Source organism: Tinamus guttatus, unplaced genomic scaffold (assembly GCF_059628265.1).
Source record: "Tinamus guttatus ecotype Peru unplaced genomic scaffold, ASM5962826v1 Tinamus_guttatus_pri_ptg000209l, whole genome shotgun sequence".
In the NCBI taxonomy this organism is placed as follows: Eukaryota; Metazoa; Chordata; class Aves; order Tinamiformes; family Tinamidae; genus Tinamus; species Tinamus guttatus.
In genome coordinates, this window is record NW_028288743.1 from 1,016,123 (window position 1) to 1,038,539 (window position 22,417).

The 22,417-nt window shown below is 37.3% G+C and overlaps 1 protein-coding gene across 5 annotated transcripts in view; it reads right to left on the minus strand.

The window, feature by feature from the left end:
- Nucleotides 1–447: 447 nt before the first annotated feature.
- Nucleotides 448–22,417, minus strand: part of CACNB2 (calcium voltage-gated channel auxiliary subunit beta 2) — a 229,490-nt gene continuing 207,520 nt past the window's right edge. For all 5 annotated transcript variants that reach the window (XM_088524320.1, XM_088524319.1, XM_088524323.1 and 2 more), the window contains 5 exons: nucleotides 21,150–21,259; nucleotides 8,769–8,920; nucleotides 8,079–8,174; nucleotides 6,582–6,767; nucleotides 448–1,811 (listed from right to left, as the gene is read on the minus strand). In XM_088524320.1, coding sequence (XP_088380446.1) covers nucleotides 1,320–1,811; nucleotides 6,582–6,767; nucleotides 8,079–8,174; nucleotides 8,769–8,920; nucleotides 21,150–21,259 — 1,036 coding nt within the window. In that variant the 3' untranslated portion in view covers nucleotides 448–1,319. The remainder of the gene's footprint in view (nucleotides 1,812–6,581; nucleotides 6,768–8,078; nucleotides 8,175–8,768; nucleotides 8,921–21,149; nucleotides 21,260–22,417) is intronic.

Genomic DNA, 22,417 nt, shown 5'->3' on the forward strand with positions numbered 1-22,417 from the left:
AAAAAAAAGTGGAGAAGCTACAAAAATTTATTTCCAACAAAATAACTCTCCACAAGCTGTGTAAACTTTTCTTACTAAAACAGATACTCTAAAACACAAAGATTTTACATTTCCAGTGAAACACTCACGGTAACATTTGCCTGTGTTTTTACTCTCCTGGAGTCTCAACAAAGAGCCAGCAGATTTATGCTTTCTCAATTACCTGGGTCAGTAAACTCCCCCATGTTCCCTAGCTGCAATTTGGATTTTACGTTAATAGAATGAAGAAACAGACTTCCTGGGGTTTTGAGTAACCTTTTTCTTCAGTAGGTTCCCACCCTTTGCTGCTAATGTGCACCCATCCAGTGCCCCCCGCTCACATCCACACCTCTGCCTCGTGTGCTCCGTTATTCTGACAGTAGAACAAAAATTAAGTGGTGTCCATTGCAATTGCATGACCTGTACAGAGAAGAATAATTTATAGTGGTAAGTTAGTTATCTTTACCATAAATTTAAAATGCAAAATTGGCTTTGCAAGGACGTGTTAAGTATAAGAATTAGACCCTTTATCTCAAGCATTCATTCATATTTACAGTAAGTATAAGCTTTCTGCTACAGAAGAAGAAGTATTTAGATTGAACACTGTTACAGATTCCCTAAATGAGGCTAGTTCCAGTTGCCAGTAATTCAAAAGCAAATCTGCTGACTTGGCATTAGGACTCTAAAACAGTGTGATCAAACTTATATAGTAAGAAGGTGTCTGCAGAAATAACATTTATAAACTGTATATACAGTACACAGTACCAGTACATAGAAAATAGATTCTGACTTTATGATCCCCTGGGTGTAAGGCAAGACTGAATTCTCTCCTCAAATGGAGTCCACTAGAGGTACAAGCAACAGATAGTGGCTCTCAAATCAATATGCAAATCAAGTGCATTCAAATTAAAAATTAGAGCAGACAAAAGTTTTAGTTTTTTTATGTGCTGATTCTGGCTTGCTGAATACATGGGAAGTTAGTAAACATCAAAGGTACCTTTTTAAAAACACAACACCTTGATGGCAACAGATATTGTTCAAGTGGCAGCTACCAAAAACAGCTTGAAAAAAAGGCATAGTACAACACCAGGAACTCTGCAGTTGTACTACGCTAATTCATATAGCACTAACCAAAAAATAAGTACATGAATATTCTATTTCATGCTATTGCTATGCAAGCAACAGCAATACAAATCAGCATACAGAGGATACCATATGTTCTGCAATGAAAAACCCAAAGATACTTTCAAGGGGCATCGTTACAAGACTTCAAAGAAACACAAGACTGCCAGGGGCAAAAGTTACTGCCGGATGTAAACATCCCTGTTCCATTCTCCGGTGTCATTACGTTTTTTGGATATCACTTCCCCATCCTTGTCACAATATTGGTCCCTTGATTTATGACGACTACGTTGTTTGTTGCATTCATTGTGGTCCTGCTCGCGGTCCCTTTCCTTTGAGCGATGCCTTGATTCTCTATGTCTGTGATCACTGCTCCCATGGGACTCGTCTCTATGATTGTGATCCCGGTGGGAATCGTAGTGGTCGCCGTGCTCCTGCGCATAGTCCTCCTTTGGCTCTATGTAAGCCGAATCTCTGCTGTCTTGGGTTTCCGAGTCAAAAGTTTCTTGCCTAGAAAGGCCTCGGCTAACACCACTGCGATGGTTGTGGTGTTGGGATGAGGAGGAGCGATGCTGGGATTTCTTGATGGGTTCCACCCGTGCCTCCTCTTCAATTTGTGAACCGCTGCGTTCGGGGACTGAATGGTCACTCCTCTGCTCTCCTTGAGATCCCTGGTATCACAACCAGCAGTAAGTTCACGTATTTAACTGTGTATTTTAATACTTTCTCCAATATCAAATTAAACTAGGAAGCATCATGAAACCAATAAAATTTAAGTACACAATGGTCCACTTGAAATCTAATCTAGAAAATATTAGAAAAAATCAACTTTTACTATAAATTAAGTATTATAATACAAACAAATCCTGTCATCCTAATCAAAAGAGAGGGTTACACCCCAGTTATTCTGTGAGGTTTTCTTACACCTGCAATATTTCTGCATTGTCCCATCAGCACTAATTGCCTGCCAAACTCCAGACAAAAAGGAAGCATGTGGAAGCAGAACAAATGGCAAAAAAATGAAAGCGGACACATCATAGCAGGAGAGGGCAGAGAACAGCTAAGAGATTAGAGAAGCCTGGTTGAAAATGGGCACTATGAGAGTGATTTTAATAGAGTGCACATGTGGGCTGGGAGGATGGATTTGGGCAAGGTACAAAATCCTGTCTTTTTTATAGTCTTCTTTTAGTAATAAAATACACTTGAGTCTGGTACTGGACTGGACTGAACATTTGTATTATGATACTAATAGTATCACTGCCCCTCTGTTTTTCCCAGTGATAATTTATTTCTCTCATGGTAAAGAAAAATTAAACTTCATAATTTAGGCACTCAAGAATACCAATCATTGCCAAGGAAAGCAGGAGGAGAGTGATACTATCACCTGAAGAAATTCCTATCAAACTGCTACTATTAAGAGACTGAAATAAAAATTACCACGCAATATCAACCCTACTCTTCATCAGCATAATGCTTTGAAACCCAGCAAAATGAACAAGTGGCATTATTTAATTCATTTGGGGGCTCTATTGTGTTAACCTGCTTTTTTCCCCCAAAGAACAGCCAAAGATTTTTCAGTCTTAATTTCAAAATATTAGGAAATAGTTTATGGTCAAATTAAATTATCCTTCTCATATTAAGAACTTCAGCAAAAAAAATCCTATCTACTGGCACAAAATTAAAGCGTGTGTGTGTGTGTGTGTGTGTGTGTGTGTGTGTGTGTGTGTTGCTTTGTAAGATGTGGAAACAAAACTGAGTTTCGGAGCTGAACCTCCTGGCCTTCAGATTCATCCATAGCGCAAAGGTGGATGGAGGAATTGGAAACTAAATGGATTTAACAGAATGGCATAGCTAGGAAGCCCAGATTTGTTTTAACTGAGAAGGAAATCCTATGGAAACCACTGAATCCTCGAATCTGTGGCAGGCTGAGGAGTGGACTGTGTCCTTCAGCTGCAAATCCTGGCAGTTGGGTTTCCTAGCAACCCAACAAGTAAAACGACAGGAAATCTTGGAGGAAACGGACTGCATTTGACCAGAAATTTATCAAAGCCAACGTATTTCAGCAAAACAATTCCATCTGACAAATCAGCATTCTCTAAGGCAATATTTTCCACTATTGAATTTCCCAGCAAGTTTCTGGGTTGCTCCATGTGCTCCCAATTTGAAACAAACGGCATATATGAGAATAAGATATCAGAAACAGCAAAGTAGCTGATTTCTTTATTCCTGTTTTTATAATTATTAAGATGATTCTGACTTTCTGGAAATGGAATTTAGTCATTGAAACATAAATGGATGTGTTCAAAGTGAACAGAAAAGACTCTGTGGAGAAGAATAGGATCAAGTGAAAAGTAAGATAATCTAAAATAACACCTGCCTTGGATGTGTGAACACACCACATTTTTATTATTTTGTAACCATGGCTGTTTTTAAGGCACATAAACTGGGTGCACTCATGAAATTCTTTAATTCTCATACGATCAAATGCCAAATATATATATATATATATATATATATATATAATCGTGACTAATAAAATCTGTCATTGCTGTGGTTTGAGAACAAATGCAAAATTTGTACCTGATTTGAACAGAATGTTATTTTAGATGCATTTTTCTCTGTGATGACAACATGTGGAGGAGTTGGACTCAATTGGTTGATTAGATCCAACAAACTTATTACACTGCAATTTCCTAATAGTTTTAGTTTTTTTTCAGACAAATTCACTAAGTTTCTCTAAATATTACAGAGACACTGAAAAGGTAATGTCTGAATCTGGATGAAGGCTTGGCTTTGTGGCTCATAGCTAGATTTGGGCTCTGAATTGTATTATTAGATGCTGCAGTAAAGAAATTTTATGGCTCAGCCATCTAAAATGGAGAAGTTTGAGATGAGCCAGTTTCCTGGTGCAGGTTGTAACTTCTTAGAAGTAGTGGTTCTTGGGAAGAAGTTTAAAGAGCACTAAAACGGAAAGCTGTGTCCACATGGCCAGTTTGACTTGCTTCCTGTCTCCCTTCAGTGGTCCCCTGATCACCTAGACTATACAGGTGTGACTATGAGATGGCTCCTGGTCTCGTATTTAGCCAACAACTTCCCCACAAGAGGAAATTTGGGAAGAGTTGTCAGGACAGTTTGCTCCGAGCTCCCCATCAGAGACACAGGAAGGGCAGGGGCTTTGCCAAGTTTAGTTCAAGCAATCTCAGAAGACCTTAGACCTTCAAACACCTTGTGCCATGCAAAGAACACAGTGCCATGCTCCAAACATGCCACGCTGGCAAGCAGCAACACAAATCTCTCATTACCATGTCTACTTTGGACTGGAAAAACACAAAACCAAGTCACGTCCAAAGGCAAAGGGTGCCACAGAGGAGAACAAGTCAAGTGCTTTGCAGGGTGGATGAGGCCACTCCAGACAAGTGGCTGGAGGCAAAGATTTTCTCTCTAGGGCAGCCCATAAAGATAGCATAGACATAAAGCTTAAGCTCCTAGCACAGGAATTCCTGGTAGAGGAATTTCTCTTAATAGAAGGTCTCACGTTTTCAAGAGAATGGGCTCAGATACTGTGATTAGAAAATAAGCCCACTACTCCAAGACCTTCACATACTGCAGATTTGAGACACAGCTGAAAATGTTACAAAAAATGAAACAAAAATGAAAAATGAAACAAAAGGAACACAAAAGTTCAGCATTTCATAAGGGACCACCAATGCGCTGCACTTTTGAATTAACATACCTACAAGCAAACTGTGAAAGTGTAAATTCATTTGTATTTTTAGTCCTTAGAACTGTGAATTTTTAAGGAGCTATCTCAACATTCAGAAAGGTGTCATTAAAACTTTGTTCTTGCAGCGAATGTGGTTAATAATCAGTATAATCAGTACACACTAATATAAGTAAGTGAATTATAAATCCACATCCAAAAGGCAAAAAAAAAACCCCAACCAACTTCATGGAAATAATAAGCATGTCTACAAAGCAAAGAAAGTTTATCTAGCGAATCTGCACACAACAATACTAATTTCATACTCAGAAATTCTTCCAGTTCACAATTTTTCAGGGTGTTTCAGCTCTGGGAACAGAAAAAAAGGCAAAAATGAGCCACACCTTATGGTCTCTTTTCCTGAAACTGCTTTTAGAAGTGAAAGAGACACCTTACAAGCTGGCCAAAGTGATCTTTCTTGTTAATGAAGGACCTGTCAAGTTTGTGGTCCGGTCTTGGAAAATAAATTGACTAGCAAAAACTATTGTTTTGCAAAACCATTCAAAACGAACAGTATTTTTTCAACATGTAAATTCAGTTTCAGAGGCATTTTTCTTTAATTTTCTAAAAGGAGACATTTTTCTTAGCCAAAGTACTGTGTACTGTATTCTAACTCATATGTGTATAGATATATATATAAAATTTAGGTGTATATAGATATGTAACTTGGGTGGAAGTTCAGATGTTAATTACTCCAGTACTCAAGCTAGTACAGATATATTAGTCCCACTGTAGTCTTCTAGGTCTCAAGGTGTCACTAATTATAATAAACTAGCAACTTTAAAGCTCTCAGTTTATGCCATGCATTCATATACAAAGGAGAGGCTCTCCTTATGCTAAAAGCCTTAACACATTTGCACAAAGAGTCAAAAGACAGAAGAAGGGATGTAATATGCCCGAAGTCAAGAGGCAGGTCTGTGCAGAGCGGGGAATAAGATCTGTTCCTCCCAGTTCTCTAACCAGTACCGACCTAAAGAAGCTAGCTTGAAGGAAATATACACTTTTCACAGCAATGGCCAATAAATAAAGGATGAAAGAAAACACAAGAAGAGACACTTTGACCTTGAGACATCAGTAACAGTGTCAGTCATGTGCAAACTCTTGAACTCTACAGCTCATGGGAAGACAAGAAGAGATTCCCTTCAACCTTTGTGGGTCTGCTCTGTACATAACCCGGTTTGTCATGCAGGGCCTCTAGGGCTGGGATTTGCCTGTCAGCGATAGCGTGCCTATCAGTGAGAAAGTTACCAGGAGCAGTAACGTGCATAGTATTAGCCCAGTTTTAATCCTCTGATTGGATTATATATGGTGAGCTATAAAAATGCTTGTGGCTGGCACATGTGTAACTGGCACAGCAGTGTCCTGGGCACAATGAAATCTGTATTCCCCTTCACATCACCATGTGCTTTCAGTCAAGCTTGCTTAGCCCAAAGTCGGCCTACTAGTCAATATGCAAACACACACTACACACAAACACACTCTGAATATTGCAATAATGTGTCCAACTTCTGCAATTTAAACTAAAATGGGGCAAGGGTCTATTGAAAAACTCTGCTCCTCCTCTAACAACAAGAGCAACATATATTTAGCATGTTCAAGTATCACATCAGACTTTAGACCACTTTTTACTTTAGAAGGAGAAGCTGATAAAATAAAAGAAGAGATGCCATAAAAACAGTACCTGTAAATTAATATTTGAACCTGGGCTAATAGGAAGAGTGGCTGTTGCCAGTGTACGAGTGAGAAGCTGGTTAGGAGGATTGCTGCTAGGTGGATGAGTGGCCTTCCAGTAGGCTTCCAGATAGTCAGCAAGGTGCTCACAAGCATCTTCAAGCTGGTTCTCATCGAGAATTACATCGAACATTTCCTGATAAAGGAAAGTGAGAATAGTGAAAATAACCATGGCTCAAGGGACATCAGCTACAGACATTGATGATCACACTTTCTATTCACCAAAATGAAACACCTCTATAATACTTGTGCTTGGACATTTTTACCTTTCTTTTTTTTTTTTTTTTTAAAAAAAAAAGCAACCCAAGAGGCTGTAGCAACAACTAGTGCTAAACTTGCCAAAGCAGGTCCTCCTCACTTCTACTTGGTAACACATAAATAGTCAATGAAGATAGGAGGAGGCAACCTGAACAAATCTTAAAATTCAAATATGCAAAAAGAGGTTAAATATTAAAGCTTTTTTAGCTATTGAAAAAAATGAAACATGAAACAGGCTGGACCTCAACACCTAGAATAAGCAACAAATAACTAGTAACAAAAATAGAGTTGACCAACACAGCATCGAGTTTCCAAACATTCTACAAATGTTAGCTAAGAGATTAGTCACACCATCCTCTTTACGTATGTAAAGTTAGTAGGATGGTTAACATTGTTCCCACACCTGGTCAGAGAGGCAGAACTGAAAACAGTTTTGAGAAGCTAAGCAGGTTTCTAAGCAGTACTGGCTTCCTGGGAAGCTGAGGAGGCTGGTCCCCTAACTAGATGCTTAAACTTAAGTGATGAAAACATCCCCTTCATTCAGCTTCTCCATAATTGCAAATCAGCACTTCTGGAACTGTACTGAACCTTTATCTTCTGAACCTCTATTTTACAATTGACAGTTGCATAATGATGCATGTGAGGGATAATCCTTGCTCCATTCCATGTACAACTAAGGTCTCGTCAGCTCCACTTAAAAGGTAGAAGTTGAGAGAATTTGTATAGCCACATATCAGCAGAACTACTGTGCCACAGCTCAATTACACAGTATTCCACAGCTCCTTGCCAAAATTGTGGCTGAAAGTACCAAGAGTGATGAGCTGTGATGACACATGCCCAGGAGGAACTACTAAACCCACATGCCTTACCTAGGCTTCATTTTTAGACCCATAACTTGGGAAGAATTATCAAGGAAAGCAAACCTTCAGTTTGTTCAAGGAATGAGTGTATTCAAGTATACCTGTTAATTGCTGTTTCTGAAAAGGAATGCTTTTTGCCTATACCTCTGTCCACAACCCAGAGCTCAAGAGGCATTTTGCAAAACAGCAATAGTGAAATATCGCCAGAAGGGGGCAAACATTCCTAAAACTTACATAATTAGCATCTTGAAAAGAAAGGAAGGATCAGCACCTCTATACAGGGATCAGCAGTTTTCAAACGAACAAGATACAAATTAACAGTAACTCACTGGAGGACACTGTGCCAGTTTATCAGCTGCCACCATCTGAACATTAAGGTGTTTGGCCTGAGATTTCCCTCGGGATTTTATTAACCTCTGTAAAACCTATGAAAAATAAACATTAATAAAAGTGAAAAAAGAAGGTAGACAGAGAGAAGTGAAGCAACAGGTTTGACCATTTTCCCAGTCAGTTGAACAAGATTTCACAGTCAATGGATTGTGAACTGGATCAGTCACAATGTAGTTCTACAACCACTTGATTTGTTACTGAACCAAATAATTTTTTTGGTGCTGAGCATCCAAACTACAAAAGTAACCACTAAAAGTTTACTGATCATTTTGGTATTCACTATGTAAATGTCCCTCTTTTCTTTTTGTATTGTTTGCTTGGATGCTAAAACCCTGCAGAGTCTTCTACAGATCATTTAACAAACTATTATTTATATGATTTATGCTAAAAAGCAACAGAACACACAATGCAATCCCAATTAAAACAATCTTATTCCAAGATGGGTTTTGGTAACCCCATAACTGTCATTTTCTGAATAATTTTACCACCCAAAAGGAACAAAATATAACTCTTTGAGATTTCATTTACAAAGAGTGCACATGATTATCTGTACTTAATATCCAGATCTAAAAAAAGGAAAAAAGTCTACTGAAACAGCACAAATATGAGTGAAATATTAAAATAGTTACCTTAGGAGAAGAAATCTTTACATATACTATAATGGGAGCCAAAGAGGTTTTGCTTAGTTGAGCTGGATGATTAATGGTATCAGCATCAAGTACTACCAACTGCAGTGTCCTTGCTAGCTCAAAAATCCGCTCAATTTCACTTTGAACTTCAGCTGTAAATTAAGTAGAAAATCCAAGTTATGAAATTATGAAAAAGCCATTCATGTTAACAAACTGCAAACTGTGGTCGATCGGTGTGTTGCTCTGTGGACAGCTGAGGAGATTGGCCATGGTGTTAGGTATTCCCATCCCTGGCCCCTGTGACCATGTTTTCCCCAGTGGGGGTACTCCCTACCTCCATCCCTCCTCATCTTCATGTAATTCCAGCACATAGAGATATTGCTAACACCATTTTATATGATGCAAATCCATGTGTGCAGGAACAAAAGGGTCAATAGCACATTTGCCAAGCTATTAATTTTCCACAAGTAAGCAATTTCAACTCATTTAATTCTACTTAATAATCAAAATACTTAAACCAGAGTGTTTGAAATGGAGATGAAGATATACTGAGGTATTTAATGTTAGCAGAAGAATCCATTTTTTCCATTTGCTTGTGCTTGAAATAACCAAGCTCTGGTAAATAGTCTTTCCTTCCTATTCTGACTGCAGTTGAGTATCATATTAAAATGTTTGACTAGCATATGCAAAATCTTTCTAAAAACAAGTAAAACGATAATTTAAGTAATACTATGGTCTCTTTTTTCACCACCCCTGAAGTTCTGGAAAGGTAATTTTTGCCCCAAAACGTCTTCCAATTACTCATACTCTCAGCTCCTCAGCAACCTGCCTGATAGGAACACAAAGTTTCTGGGGCAAACCTCTCCGTGACAGAGGTACTGTGATTACTTCCACAAGTGATGTAGAAACTGTTTTCAATCCAGATTGAAACAAAACCTTTTTTTTTAATAGTGAAAACTGCAGAAGCTGAGTGGCTTGTACGAGCCTGCAACGAACAAAATTATAATTTATATGGGTGTCCCTTTTAGCTCTGTGCCTCCTCTGAGAGAAAAGAACAGACCAGATATTGAGTCAGTCCGAAGTAAACAGTAGAAGAAAAGATATTCACAGATATTTAAATGCCCACAGAATGTAGCAAAGATTTATTAGAGATTTACTTGGAATTTACTTGGATCCTTTTCAAGAGGTTAACACCTCTTAGAACAGCAACTGAATAAACTAGGATATATGATAAGGCTGCAAAATATCCGGTCTCCGGTTAGCTTGACGTCTTTTAATCCAAGTCAACAGACTACTCAGATCATGCTACAAATGAAATAATATATTTAAATGACCATCAGAAAAATATCTATATGATGTTCTCTGCTGGATGAGGTAGACACTATTTTGAGAACAGCTCGGTCTCCAGTTTTAGCTGAGTGCATGGCAATCATCTCTGAGAGCAGAGAACATGTTGAGATTTGCACAGCTTTCTGGTATGGAAAGCATCAATCTCTGCTTTTCTGCTTTTTCATACAGGAACTGTGGCCCAGCTGCTGTCTGAATTAGGATCACATTTTTGAAGAAGGGGCTTCTGATGGTTCTTGGCATCTTCAAAATTGTATTTTCTGCACCTTCTCTGTACAGTGATACTAACTGGAATTATTGGGTACCACGTTACTCCACCCTTCGGTCAATGTAACAGTATCAGTCAAGTTTTAAGACCATTCCAGATTGAAACAAACAAACAAACAAACAAACTTGTTCAAGCCAAATTTTACCAGCAAAACTGTTCTTTTGCCAGTATATCATAATTTTGTCTGGCAATGCAGTATCTCCTACACTGTTAGAAGCAGATACATCCATATAAAATAGATTTCCAACTATATCTTTTGAAACAAATCTTTTCTAGGGCCAAAGTACACCTCAATATCCTCTGTTGTGAAATATAGCTGGGATAATAATTGCAAGTAATAATGGATCTGTGAAATGGAGTTTTCCACTTGAATCCAGAGATGGAAACAGAGGATAACTTTTTCCATTAATTAAAGAGGATTTCATTTATTTTTTTCTCAACGAGGCTGGTATCCAAAAACATGATAACAACAGTATAATAGTTCAAGATCAACACTGCCCAGTTAATGAACAAGCCTGTTATGCCTCTACCACTCAATTCAATAAAGGTTAAAAACATAGTGTGTAGGTCTTGATTTCAAGAGGGATATATTCCCTTTACCTCCCAAGTGAATTTCAAGCAAAAATCTTTCACAGTTAATTTAACTGTAAAGCAAAGGCAAAGACAGATCAACACCACACTGCGTCTGTTCACTAATAATTCTACAAAATGAGTTATAGTAGAAATTAGGGCTCACTTGTACAATGCTATGTTAAAAGGACATTCTGTTACGGGGGTGGAAGAAGACAGTCCTCCTTCAAACTTGGGTAGAAACCACAGACAGTGACCAGGAGTCACTGGGACACCCAACTTCACAAAGAAGTGACTACATTAGGCAGACCCTGATGAGATGGAAGTTTTGTGATGGAGATGTGATGCAAAATGATGATGCTACTGTTCAGATTCTGATCTGCAAAGGTCGAAGTAGAAACTACAAAATGCTGCTCATACATATCCAAAAATTGTTGATTTTGAGCAGGGACACTTAAGACGTTCACATCAACTGAGGGCATAGTAACAATATGACTTTGACATATTTTATATGACCTCTTCTATTTGTCATTGGCATCAATGCCACTCTTTCATACTAAAAATTGATTTTTAAGTTATTACTTGAATTACAACAGTCATAGGGACATTTAATTTTTTCAAACAGAGCTCCTGATGATAGAGATGCATAGTGTTAACAGAACATACCTGTGTTAGTATGTTTGTCTTATTAAAACTACTGGCGACATATTGAACGAATAACTTTCAAATAAATAATTTTACCATTTAAGGGGAGACACATAAGCAGCCCTACATTTTTCTTATGCTAATTCTTTTATGCAAGTATACTGGCTTCAAAATAGTTAATCTTTAAATTACATCAATATAATTAAAGGAAGAAACCTGAGAAGTTTAAGGCAGCACCCGAAAATAGATACATAAAGAAGCAAAAATGCTGTGTCTCCTTAAAAGCACATAGCATTGTACCGAATAGACAGCATTTACTGAGAAATGACAAAGGTCCCATTAGAAAAAAAAACTCAACAAAAAAACAAAAACAGTAGAAAAAAAGGATGACTATTGAGCTGTGCCCAAAACATCTCCTGATAAAGAAGCAAGTCATGAGCTGCTCTGAGGGGAATCAGTCTCAGAGCAGAGACCAGCACCTCTGCCCTCCCCTTCATACTACTCAGCTAAGAGGGCCATAGTCCTGGAGAGGAGTGTGCACAATTAAGGGAGGATAAACTCTCTACCTTAGTACTCAGGCAGTTAGGTAGAAGGTACCTGGATTTTATATATAGATACATATTTTAATCAAACAGCTAACATAAATGTAGTTTTGTGAATACAGCTGATTTTTGCTAGTCTCAACCAAATCCCTTAGCCACCCGCCTGTTACATAAAAAGGGGGTGTGGGTGTGGGAGGATGATAATATTTTTCACCGAAAGTGGCTGCATTTGTTACTCATGCCTAACAGATGGGGCCCCTGCAATGTTTAAGGCAGAGTTTAGTCACCTGTCAGAGAGGAAGGGAGCTGCAGAAAGGCTGTGTCTGGCTGCGCAAGGCTGGCGCTCTTCGGCATGCTGCAGGCTGAGAGGCTGCAGCAATACCGGGTTTCTCTCCTTCCGTCTGCCCAAGGCTCATCTTGGATATAATTCAGATGGCCTTGAATGCCCACACATCCAAATAATTTTTAAAGATACAGTTTTATGTTTAGAAACCTCAGCATAACCAAGATCTATTTATAATGGACTAATAATACCGCTAAATTCCTATGAAATGCAAGAATATGTTAGTGTTTGCAAGGGAATATAAGAAATGAAATACTGTAATTATGCAAAAATAAAAACAGGTAGTGTGAAAATAAAAACTGGTCATGGTTTAAATGACCATTGACCAACTGGACAATGGTCATTTAAAAATATTGAATAGTACATGAAAATATTTATTTCTTCACTTATTTTTATGGGCTATCAAAACAATATCACTACTGGAATGATAATTCTTAAGCCAGATTTAAACCGGGATTTTTATGGCCTATGACCAGAGGAGTTTGTAGTCAGTGGATTGCAGTGGAGACATGAACATGGTGGAGAGCCACACTGAGGTGCCCGGGCAAGGTAGAGCTGTGGCTGCCCTGGACCAGGGGCAGTGGAGCAGGGCAGCTCTGCACTCTTTCCATAAGCTCCACTACACTACTCAGTGAGCAGCTGAGAGAGCAAGATTGGGCAAAGAACCAAGTTAACATCTCCACTGCTCAGGGCACCAAGCTGTTATCTCTGCACAGCTCATAAACGACATTTTCACCTCTGGCTGGCACTAACTTGGACATTTCTGCATCACATCCAAATGGGCTATAGGCTCTTACAACTAGATTCCATATACTGACACTAAGTAAATGTCCCCTGGGTTTGTTGTTTTATTCAGAACAATAAATAAAAATGTTCAGTTTTTCTCAAAAATAGGACCTCGAACCATTTCATTACTGGTTATTCAATCCCTCCTGTTGAGAGTGTGCCACTTGAAACATTTACATACTAAGTGAGTGGGAGAGACACTGACTCTATAGCCTGATGCTTAGAGTGGGATGTAAAACACGTGGATTTCAGTCTCTTCTGCAGGGAATGTTTAATTTTTATGCAAAGTGCACAAGACTCGGCAAGAGTGACTGACAACCCTCATGAAGGTGATCATGGCTCTGTCATAGGGATGGAAATGATGTGTTCATATCTTTATTAGCATGGAACAGAAATGAACTCAGATTTCTTTGCATTGTGGTTAAATAATCTAAACCCTCAGTTCTGGACAAAACAAGGAAACAGACACCAACTCAGTTCTCTGATCCCAGGAGAAAGAAAAAATACTGATCAATTACATCTACAGCTGTGAGTATTTCCTAAGGAAGCAAACTGTTCTTGAGCAAACAGTTAGCTTGCTAAAAATATTTAATACATCTTTGCAGGTATGTTGGTTAGGATACATGTATCTGTGACCTTAAAAATCATTTAAGCATATTTCTATGTTGTTTTGTCTCTAACATACATCTCAATTCAGTATGTCTTTCAGTGCAGTAATATGAGAAAGCATGGTGAAATGTTCATGAGAACTGTGTCTAATTTAATGAAATTAAGAATCTGTTTTTTTTCGTAAGTCCTTTTGAAGCACTCATGAAATTTCATTAGAATACTTTGTTAATGCTGCATAAAAAAACATATGCAACTTAGAATACTGGAATGGTACAGCAGAACTAAAGCCGAACTACCTGGAGAATTTCTTATTATAGAGACACTGATCTTGGCTGCTAACAAAAACAGGGCTGATGCAGAAGAATAAAAGCGTTTTGAGATAGATGAGGCTCATGACTTTTAACAGTTTCAGGATATTCATGTGCCTATATCTAAAAAGAAACATGTCCAAGTCCCCATGTCACCCAAAAGCTCTCGACTACTATGTTAGAGCACTCTTCTGGTTCAAAGCAGTGTGATGTCTGGCAGATTATCAAATTTGAGGATTTAATTCCTACAAGTGATAGTTCTAGATTTCTGTCCCAGCTATCTTGAAGACACATTATAATGAGATAAACAGGAATATTCTTAAAAAAATGAGCATTTTGCTCATTGAACTATATTAAATCCTTTAAACTTTAGAATGGAAGTACACTGTTGGGCTGAACAAAAAAAAATCCCAATTTTCTGTTCCTATTCTGTAGTCTCTATAGGTAGGGAAGGATTCTTATGAGGTTTAGCTACCCCTCTTTAGGCTTATTTTATTTTATGATCAGGGAAGCATTTAGTTGAAACATATCATATACAACGACTGTCATTAAATTACCAAACATGGGGAATACATAGTGACATTATCTTCAGCAGAAGACTTGTAATATATGTATGTGTGTGTATATACATACATACATATTTGTATATATATATGATTGTTTCCATAGTTTCAAGCATTCTACTCGCTTTTCACCCAGATATCAAGAAAATACAAGACTGAAATTTGCAATGATAATCCATTACCATTTTCTCAAGCATTTATTCCAACATTTCCTAGGGGCAAATTTCCAAAGCTAGGTGCTTGATTGCACATGCAAATTAGGTGCATGTAAGGTCTGACAGGCTACTGCATATGCATATACAGATAAGTATATAAAACAGATAAACAGATTCACAGACATCTGACTGCAATCAATTTACTAAACACACAATGACATATTTTATATCAACCTTCACATATTTATCTTAGGATATGCAGATTAGATGCACACACTTCAGAAAATCTATGGTTGAAAATCTAATCTTTAGTATTTAGTTGTCAATCTCAACTTTATTTTTAAAATTACTCAAAAATAAATGTGGAAAAATGCAAGATTTCTTTTTTCTAAAACGGCTTAGCAACACCATACAGCACTGGATTCTTTCTATCAATGAGCCATGTACTAGAAACACACAGTAGTTTTGTGAGGCAGAATAAAGCACTGAACACAAAACAGCAGGAAAAGTAAATTGCAAGCGTGTATACGTACCCAAGACATCTGGAAAGGGAGAGCGTTAATGAAGCAAAGAATGGAAAAAGCCAAGACAATCAGGTTCCTGTACATGCAGCATGAGGCAAGCTCAAGTTACAAGTGTAACATCCACAGAAACAACAAGAAAAAGGTTTGGGTCCTTGATATTGACAAAGAAACACAGCAAAAACACAAAACTGGTTCATCAGTTTCTGCAAATGGCATCTGTGCATATAGAAATTAGAGTCAACTGGGACTGATTTTCAGATGAATGAGATTTATACTGTACCTTCTTGGAGAAGGAAGCCTTTTCTCAAAATGACAAATTTCTTTTAGACTTTTAAAAGTAACTATGAATCAACTGCCTTTTCCTTCAGTTTAGTTTTAGCATCTCACATATAAAACATATAATAGTATTGACAAACAAACCCTTTTATTTCCCTTTGATGTGCAGAGCAAAGAGTAATAAAATTGCACAGTCCTAGTAAATATTCTCAAGCCAGGCACTATTTTTATAAAATTCTTGGAAACATTAATTTTACACTAGAGTAGAGACTCTTAATGATTAGCTGTAGTGCTGGCTTCCAGTGAGCCGGATTATGAAGTCTATTTTACCTGATTCCTTTAGAGAAAGCAAACTTTCAGTCCATAGACATGTGTTGCATTAAACCTATTAAGATTGGTCCATAATCTCATAAATCCATTTTTTTACCCTAATTCCTGCTCCTGTTTATCACGATGATTTGTGCATGCGCCTTGAAATTAATTCTATTTATTAAATAAGTTCCCAATAATGACAATTCCCTTAACTATTCCTTGTGCTTTCTGTGATTATGAACTATATGCACAGTACTGCAAACCTATATTGGCTGATAAGTAAAGGGAATTCCTTTTCTTCCAATTCCTTCACTGAGAAAAGTATTCAGTGCAAATATATCAAGCACATTAGCTTTGTTATCATATTAACTCACTGATATACCAAGGGCCACTTATTAAAATAATACTTACACACACACACACACACACACACACACACACAAAGGACATATTTTCAATGGTCTAAGAAATAGCCTTCTCTGCTGCAGATACAATTACTGATTAGAAAAGTGAGCACAATTTAGGCAAAAATCAAGTCAGTTGACTGTCTAGATGTTTTGCAAAAACATGATACACAAAGTAGAAGGATAAAGGAATTACTATTCATTGAACTCAGAAAGGCAGAGTGATTTCAATTAACATAAAGCTGGGGAGCTGTACTCAATAAAATAAAGAACCATTTCTTAATTTCTTGCTCTGGCTGAATCTATTTGTCAAAATTCACTATAATTTATAAATAGTTTTGGTTAGAATGATCCCATCGATATGTCTGTAACAAAGCTTTCTGGCTCAAAGATATATCTGTAAACAAGTATTAAATCTTAAACTGAACATGTTTGTATCAAAAAAGTGATTTTTTTAATTTAAAATATTCTTTGTGTGATAAATACTATTTCTATACAACAGGATCAGAACTAAGTCCTGTAGATAAACTGGAGAAAAAGAAGCAATAGTTTTAGTGACTGCTGAAATTCTGACTTTTATTTGCAGTAATTTGGAGAAAAGGTCCTGTTGCTCTTATTTTATGAATGAGAAAACTTCATCAGAGAAACAACTGCTCATCAGGCCTGCAGTAGATCCTGGAAAAGCACAGGTAGCCAGAGTCAATGCTCAGTGATGCATCTACGACTGAAACTTATATTAAAGGAAAATGTTATTTGTCTGCAAAGCTAATGCTTAGACATTAGAAAATGCCAAGGTAGAACGATAGCTGTTGTAAATCAAATTTTGGGGTCTGTATTTTGAGACACTATTCTCAGGAATACACAGTAATACTGTTTCTGTAGGCCTGCTGCCTCAATCAGTGCATAACTCCATGCACTGTCTACACATAAACAGCTACTGAATCATTTACATGCTTTTCATTGTCAAATATATGGTTCATGGCTCATTTACAGCACATTGTTCCAAACCCTCTCTGAGAAAAAATGATTTTTTTGGAGGATTTGTTTTTCCTCTGGAACTCGCTGTAATGGTATTACAGTGTTCTAATAAGACAATGTTTCACTCAGGTGAGAATCTGGAATTATTTTTATTTTCCGGATAGATAATTGAACCACCTAGGCAGTAATCACTAATTTGGAGTGTTAATTTTCAGAAATGCACAGCATGATTTTTCAGAGTAAGTGCTATAACAAAAATTATTTTCAGACTAGAAAATCAGCAGCCATCCTACAGAAAGTTCTGGGTCCTAGGAATTCTGCTGCTTCCAAAATGGAAGGTAACCTTGAAGCATTTTAAAAGTGAGTGTTATGACTCAGTACATTCCTGATGCTTCTGTGTACTATCAGCATGTGGTGTCAGTTGCGTCCTGAGAGAAGTTGATCTAGTTTGGCAAAGAAAGGAAAATCTCCTCAGTTAAATGACCAGAGGAGCAGAGTCTAAAATGAGAGGAATTCTGCAAATGAAAACCCATGAGCTTGGAATTTTCAAGGTACATAACATTAGCTCCAATAGCCTAAACTGCTGGGTTTCCACCTGCACTTTCAAAAAAAAATCATTGCTTTGCATGCAACATGACAATTTTGATGAACCATTATTATTTGACAAGAAAACATGCAGTCAGAACATCTATGTTCATCATTTAACAGGTTCAAAGTCCAAAATCTCAGTTGCAGCCACAGTACTTTGTAGGGCTATAAACCACGTGTATGCCATAAAAAAAAACCATGAAAACATTTTTTTTTCTGACAAAAAAACTAAATTGAAAATCTCATATGGTGCCTTTTTTCTTTGGCCTTCCTGAAATCTCTTGCCTTACACAATGTACACTATTTTTAGCATGCAAAGCAGATACTGACCTCCTTCACTGAGCAATTCCAATTGCATCATGAGTAGGTCCATTTTGCAAAAAAACACACTGAACCAGAGGACTAGTAGCACAATAGTCTGCAAACATCTAATCAAAGACTGAATCACAACGTACATCAGCTGAGGTACTGCATAATTTCCACCGTTAACCTTTATTCTGTTGTTTTCTAACATTTATATTGCACAACTTCATTTTGCAATCCTAACAATATTCTTTAGCAGCACCTTTGTTGACTCATGAATATAGCAAATTGCTCACACAATTCAATAAAAATGTCACTATGGGGTGTGCTATTGCCTCTTATCTCTGCTGTGTAAGAGCACACAGGAGCAGCACTCTGTTGTCATCTGATTTGTGAAAGCAGTGCTAGGAGATGACACCAACCAGCAGACTAGAGTGGCATTTTCTAATTCTGCCTCTACTGTTACCTTGACATACATCCCAGCTCTGCATGGGAATAGACTCCAGTGCTCCTTGGATTTGCTTTCTTGTTACCCTTGCACAGGGTTTTCCAGGTTCCATACCTAACCAAGTTCCCTTTTCTGCCTCCCAGACTCTTCGCCCTCTCTTGGTTTTACGCCCCAATCCTCTGCTCCCACCTCATTTTCCTCCCTGCTTTCCTTCCTAGCTAGTTTTTGTTCTTCCATGGTCTCATTCTCAGTCTGGAGGCCCAGAGCTTCAAGGTGCTTCTCCAGCCAGTCTGGCTTTCCCAGATCTTCCTCTACAATGCCTTTTTTTTTTTTTTTTTAACCTCCTGCTCCTTTTCCTTCCTTTTGCTTTTCCTCCATCTATTTCCCCATTGGAACATCTTTAAATTAAACCCCCTCTTACTCCACACTGCCCAAGGAAGTATGGATCAAAGGATGGAAGATGAGCACTTTCTAGCTTTTAGTTCTGTCCTGCTGCCCTGATCCAAACTGCTGCAGGCAAGTTTTGCTCAGCAACATTAATGGGATTTGCCCAGTGGTAGCAGAATTTTTAAGGATTTCAGCTACAAAGCTCTCATTTTAATTGCAACTTGTAGTAAGGCTTATAATTATTTGCTTAAGCTTTCTGTTTTCATAAAAATCTGAAAAGTGCATAATTCAATGCAATTCAGCTCACTACCACATTCCAAAACCCTGCTAGAGCATGAGTACGATGGCAGTACTAGAGCTTTGAAAAAAAAAAGACTTACAACAAGAAATTTCATGTAATACTAGCAACAGTCCTCAGCTATAATGGATATATACTCATATTTATCTCAAATAAACACAACATTTTTTGATTCTGCAATTGAGATCCTGTTGGCATGCTCATTTTAAATAGCTTCATCCAAAAAAAAAAAAAACTTGACCAAAGAAAAGGCATTGCTGTGTGAAAGGCCAAAGTTTCCATGAGATGCAAGCAAACAATTCACAGTGAAAAAATGATGACTTGCTTCTATAAACAACTGGGCTGAATTTATTTATTTTATAGTTTTTTTTCCCTCTCTATATATTTTTGTGACAGTTGTTTTACATATATGAAAATATTCTAGCATGGTGAACAGATTATATACTTTTTTTCTGCTGTATATAGAGTACTGTAACCTCTTGCTTTGATGTTCTCGATGGGAAATTAATCACCATGGGTCTGTTTATGTTCCATGACTGGATGACCTCCATCTTCATTATCAATTTTCAATTCTAGTCAAAATAAATAATACTTCATCTTTTTCTCCAGATTATTAAACTGACTTCAATTACAGGACTGAAATTCACATAAAAGAATATCTTTTGTATAAAAATGTACCTTTTTATTTTACAGTACATTACATTCTAACATATGAAAAAGGTCAAACCAAGATCTATATGAAAGTCATCAGATTGCTTTTAAGCAAAGATTCAAAGCTGGAAACAAGCATTTTCAGAAGCAAGTATTCAAGGTACGGAAGTCAAACTTTTTAACATAAGAGTAGAACATTCTAATGCTGACAACTACTTTATGCAAATGTTAAAAATTCAGTAAAAATACAGATTTATTCACTAGTTTAACTATAAACAAAAATTATATAAATAAAGACCCTTTCTCTAGAGTGAATGTGAATTTTCCTGTTCCCCAAATTTCAAAATATATTCCTGAGCCAAGATCAAATCAATGTCTCACAAAGCCATCTCAGAGAAACAAACATTCGTGCAATACCAAAACCCTGCCTGGAGAATTCACCTATGATTTAGGATGTTTGGGTTCAAGCTCCTCTTTCTTCTTATTTGTGCAGGCACTTGTGGGTCCTGTGTCCCAGCTGAGTGCCCAGCCTGAGCCTGCAGACTGGCAGGATGCATCCTGGCAAACTTCGGCTAATGGCACCAGGACATTATGCTGTACAGAGTCCCAGATAAAATTCACTTCACGCTAGAGAAAATGAAGAATTCAGTCCACGTGGATGGTGATCCCAACGTCTTTTTTGTGTTTATTTTGAGATAACAGATGAACTCAGTAGTATTAGAAATAATATTCTGTTGGTCTTAAACAAATTCACACAATTTGAGGTATACGGAAACCTTAATTTTTACTTAAACAGAGGAATATCTCCTCAGATTTTTATTTGCCTTTGCTACTTCTTCCCACTGCAGGAAATGGCAAAATATGAAAACTTAACATAAGCCAGCTAAGCCCAAATCAATACTATATGAAGTTTATCTGGTAATGGTTTAAAAATGGCTTCTATTGCCAGGGTTTCTGAATTCTGGGAACCGTGATTTTCTCACTGCAGAGAGAAGGCTATTTTTAGGTTACAGATATGAATTGAGAGCAATGTACTTTACAGAGAATTTGGAGATATCATCATTAAATGTACTTACCTAAGCTTGATCTTGTGTTAGATCGCTCTATTATCGCATGCTTACTGGGGTTGTTTAATACTGAGCGTTTGGCAAGTGAGATGTCTGCTGTGACTCGTGTAATTGATATACTGCAAAATAAAGTAAAATAAAATAGAAGAGTATGTTATTTGCCATGCCAGGAGATGAGGAGAAAAGAGAAACACCTAATACTAAAAGATGGCTAGGATTATGGGAAAATAATTTCCCAGTGGCAAAGTACGCTTTGCACAAAGCGAATAAAAGAGTTGGACTAAATTCTTCTTTCCCTTGTTTTGATTGGTTTTTTTCCAAAGTATTCAATGACAACATGTCTGATTTCAACTGTATTTACAACAAACATCATGAGATGCACAGTGTTGACAGGTGAAGGAAAGGCTTAACATTCGAAGTAGTACTACCACATAACTCTTATTTTTATGATTCTATTTCCAAGCATAAGTTCTCCAGCAGAGTGCAAGAGCTCTGTTATATAATTATCCAGAAAGATCCAGCGATACGCTGGCCACCTCAAAATGTGGCCTGTAACACAGAGAAGCAAATACAGGAAAGAAAAATATGAAAGCTCTGTGCTGAGTATCTGGTACAATCAGTTTTGTTTTTATGAGAAAAGATGAGCCAAAAAATAAGTGCTTTCTTCCAGCTGTCTGCGCTGACCTGCTACATAACCTTCTGCATATTCTTCTTCCTAGCAAAGTCGTTAGCTCAGCTGGTTTTCCTTTCCAGGGTCAAGCTCTACCCTTTGGCTAAGTTCCCCTTCCAACTTACTCCTTAATAAGGTTTAAAAGTCACATTTTTCCAGTGTTGAGAGTTAAATCAGCCTGATGATATCCCTTGTTCTTCTTTGTATGATTTTGCTTGCAATTTAAAAGGAGGAAATGGCTTTGCTAACAAGGAGAGCTCTTTTCTAGGAAGAGCTGCCAGATGCTGCTCATCTGAAATGTAACCAAACAGCTCATCTCCTAGTGAGCTGAACATGTGTCTATATTTATTTAAAATCCTATAAAATGCAACAAAGCCAGAATTTAATAAAGAAAAACAGAATTACGTGGACAGTACAGCTTAGTAACATAATTTTGAAATGTAAGCTTCAGTTAAAAACATAACCAAGCATTAGGATTTCTGGCAGAGCTCCTCCAACATAATTCTATACAGTCTTAAAACGAAATCCAACATATAATTGGGATAGTCATTATTTATCTTTATCTACTCATAGATGAGCAATACAAACTACCCATTTTTTTACTGCA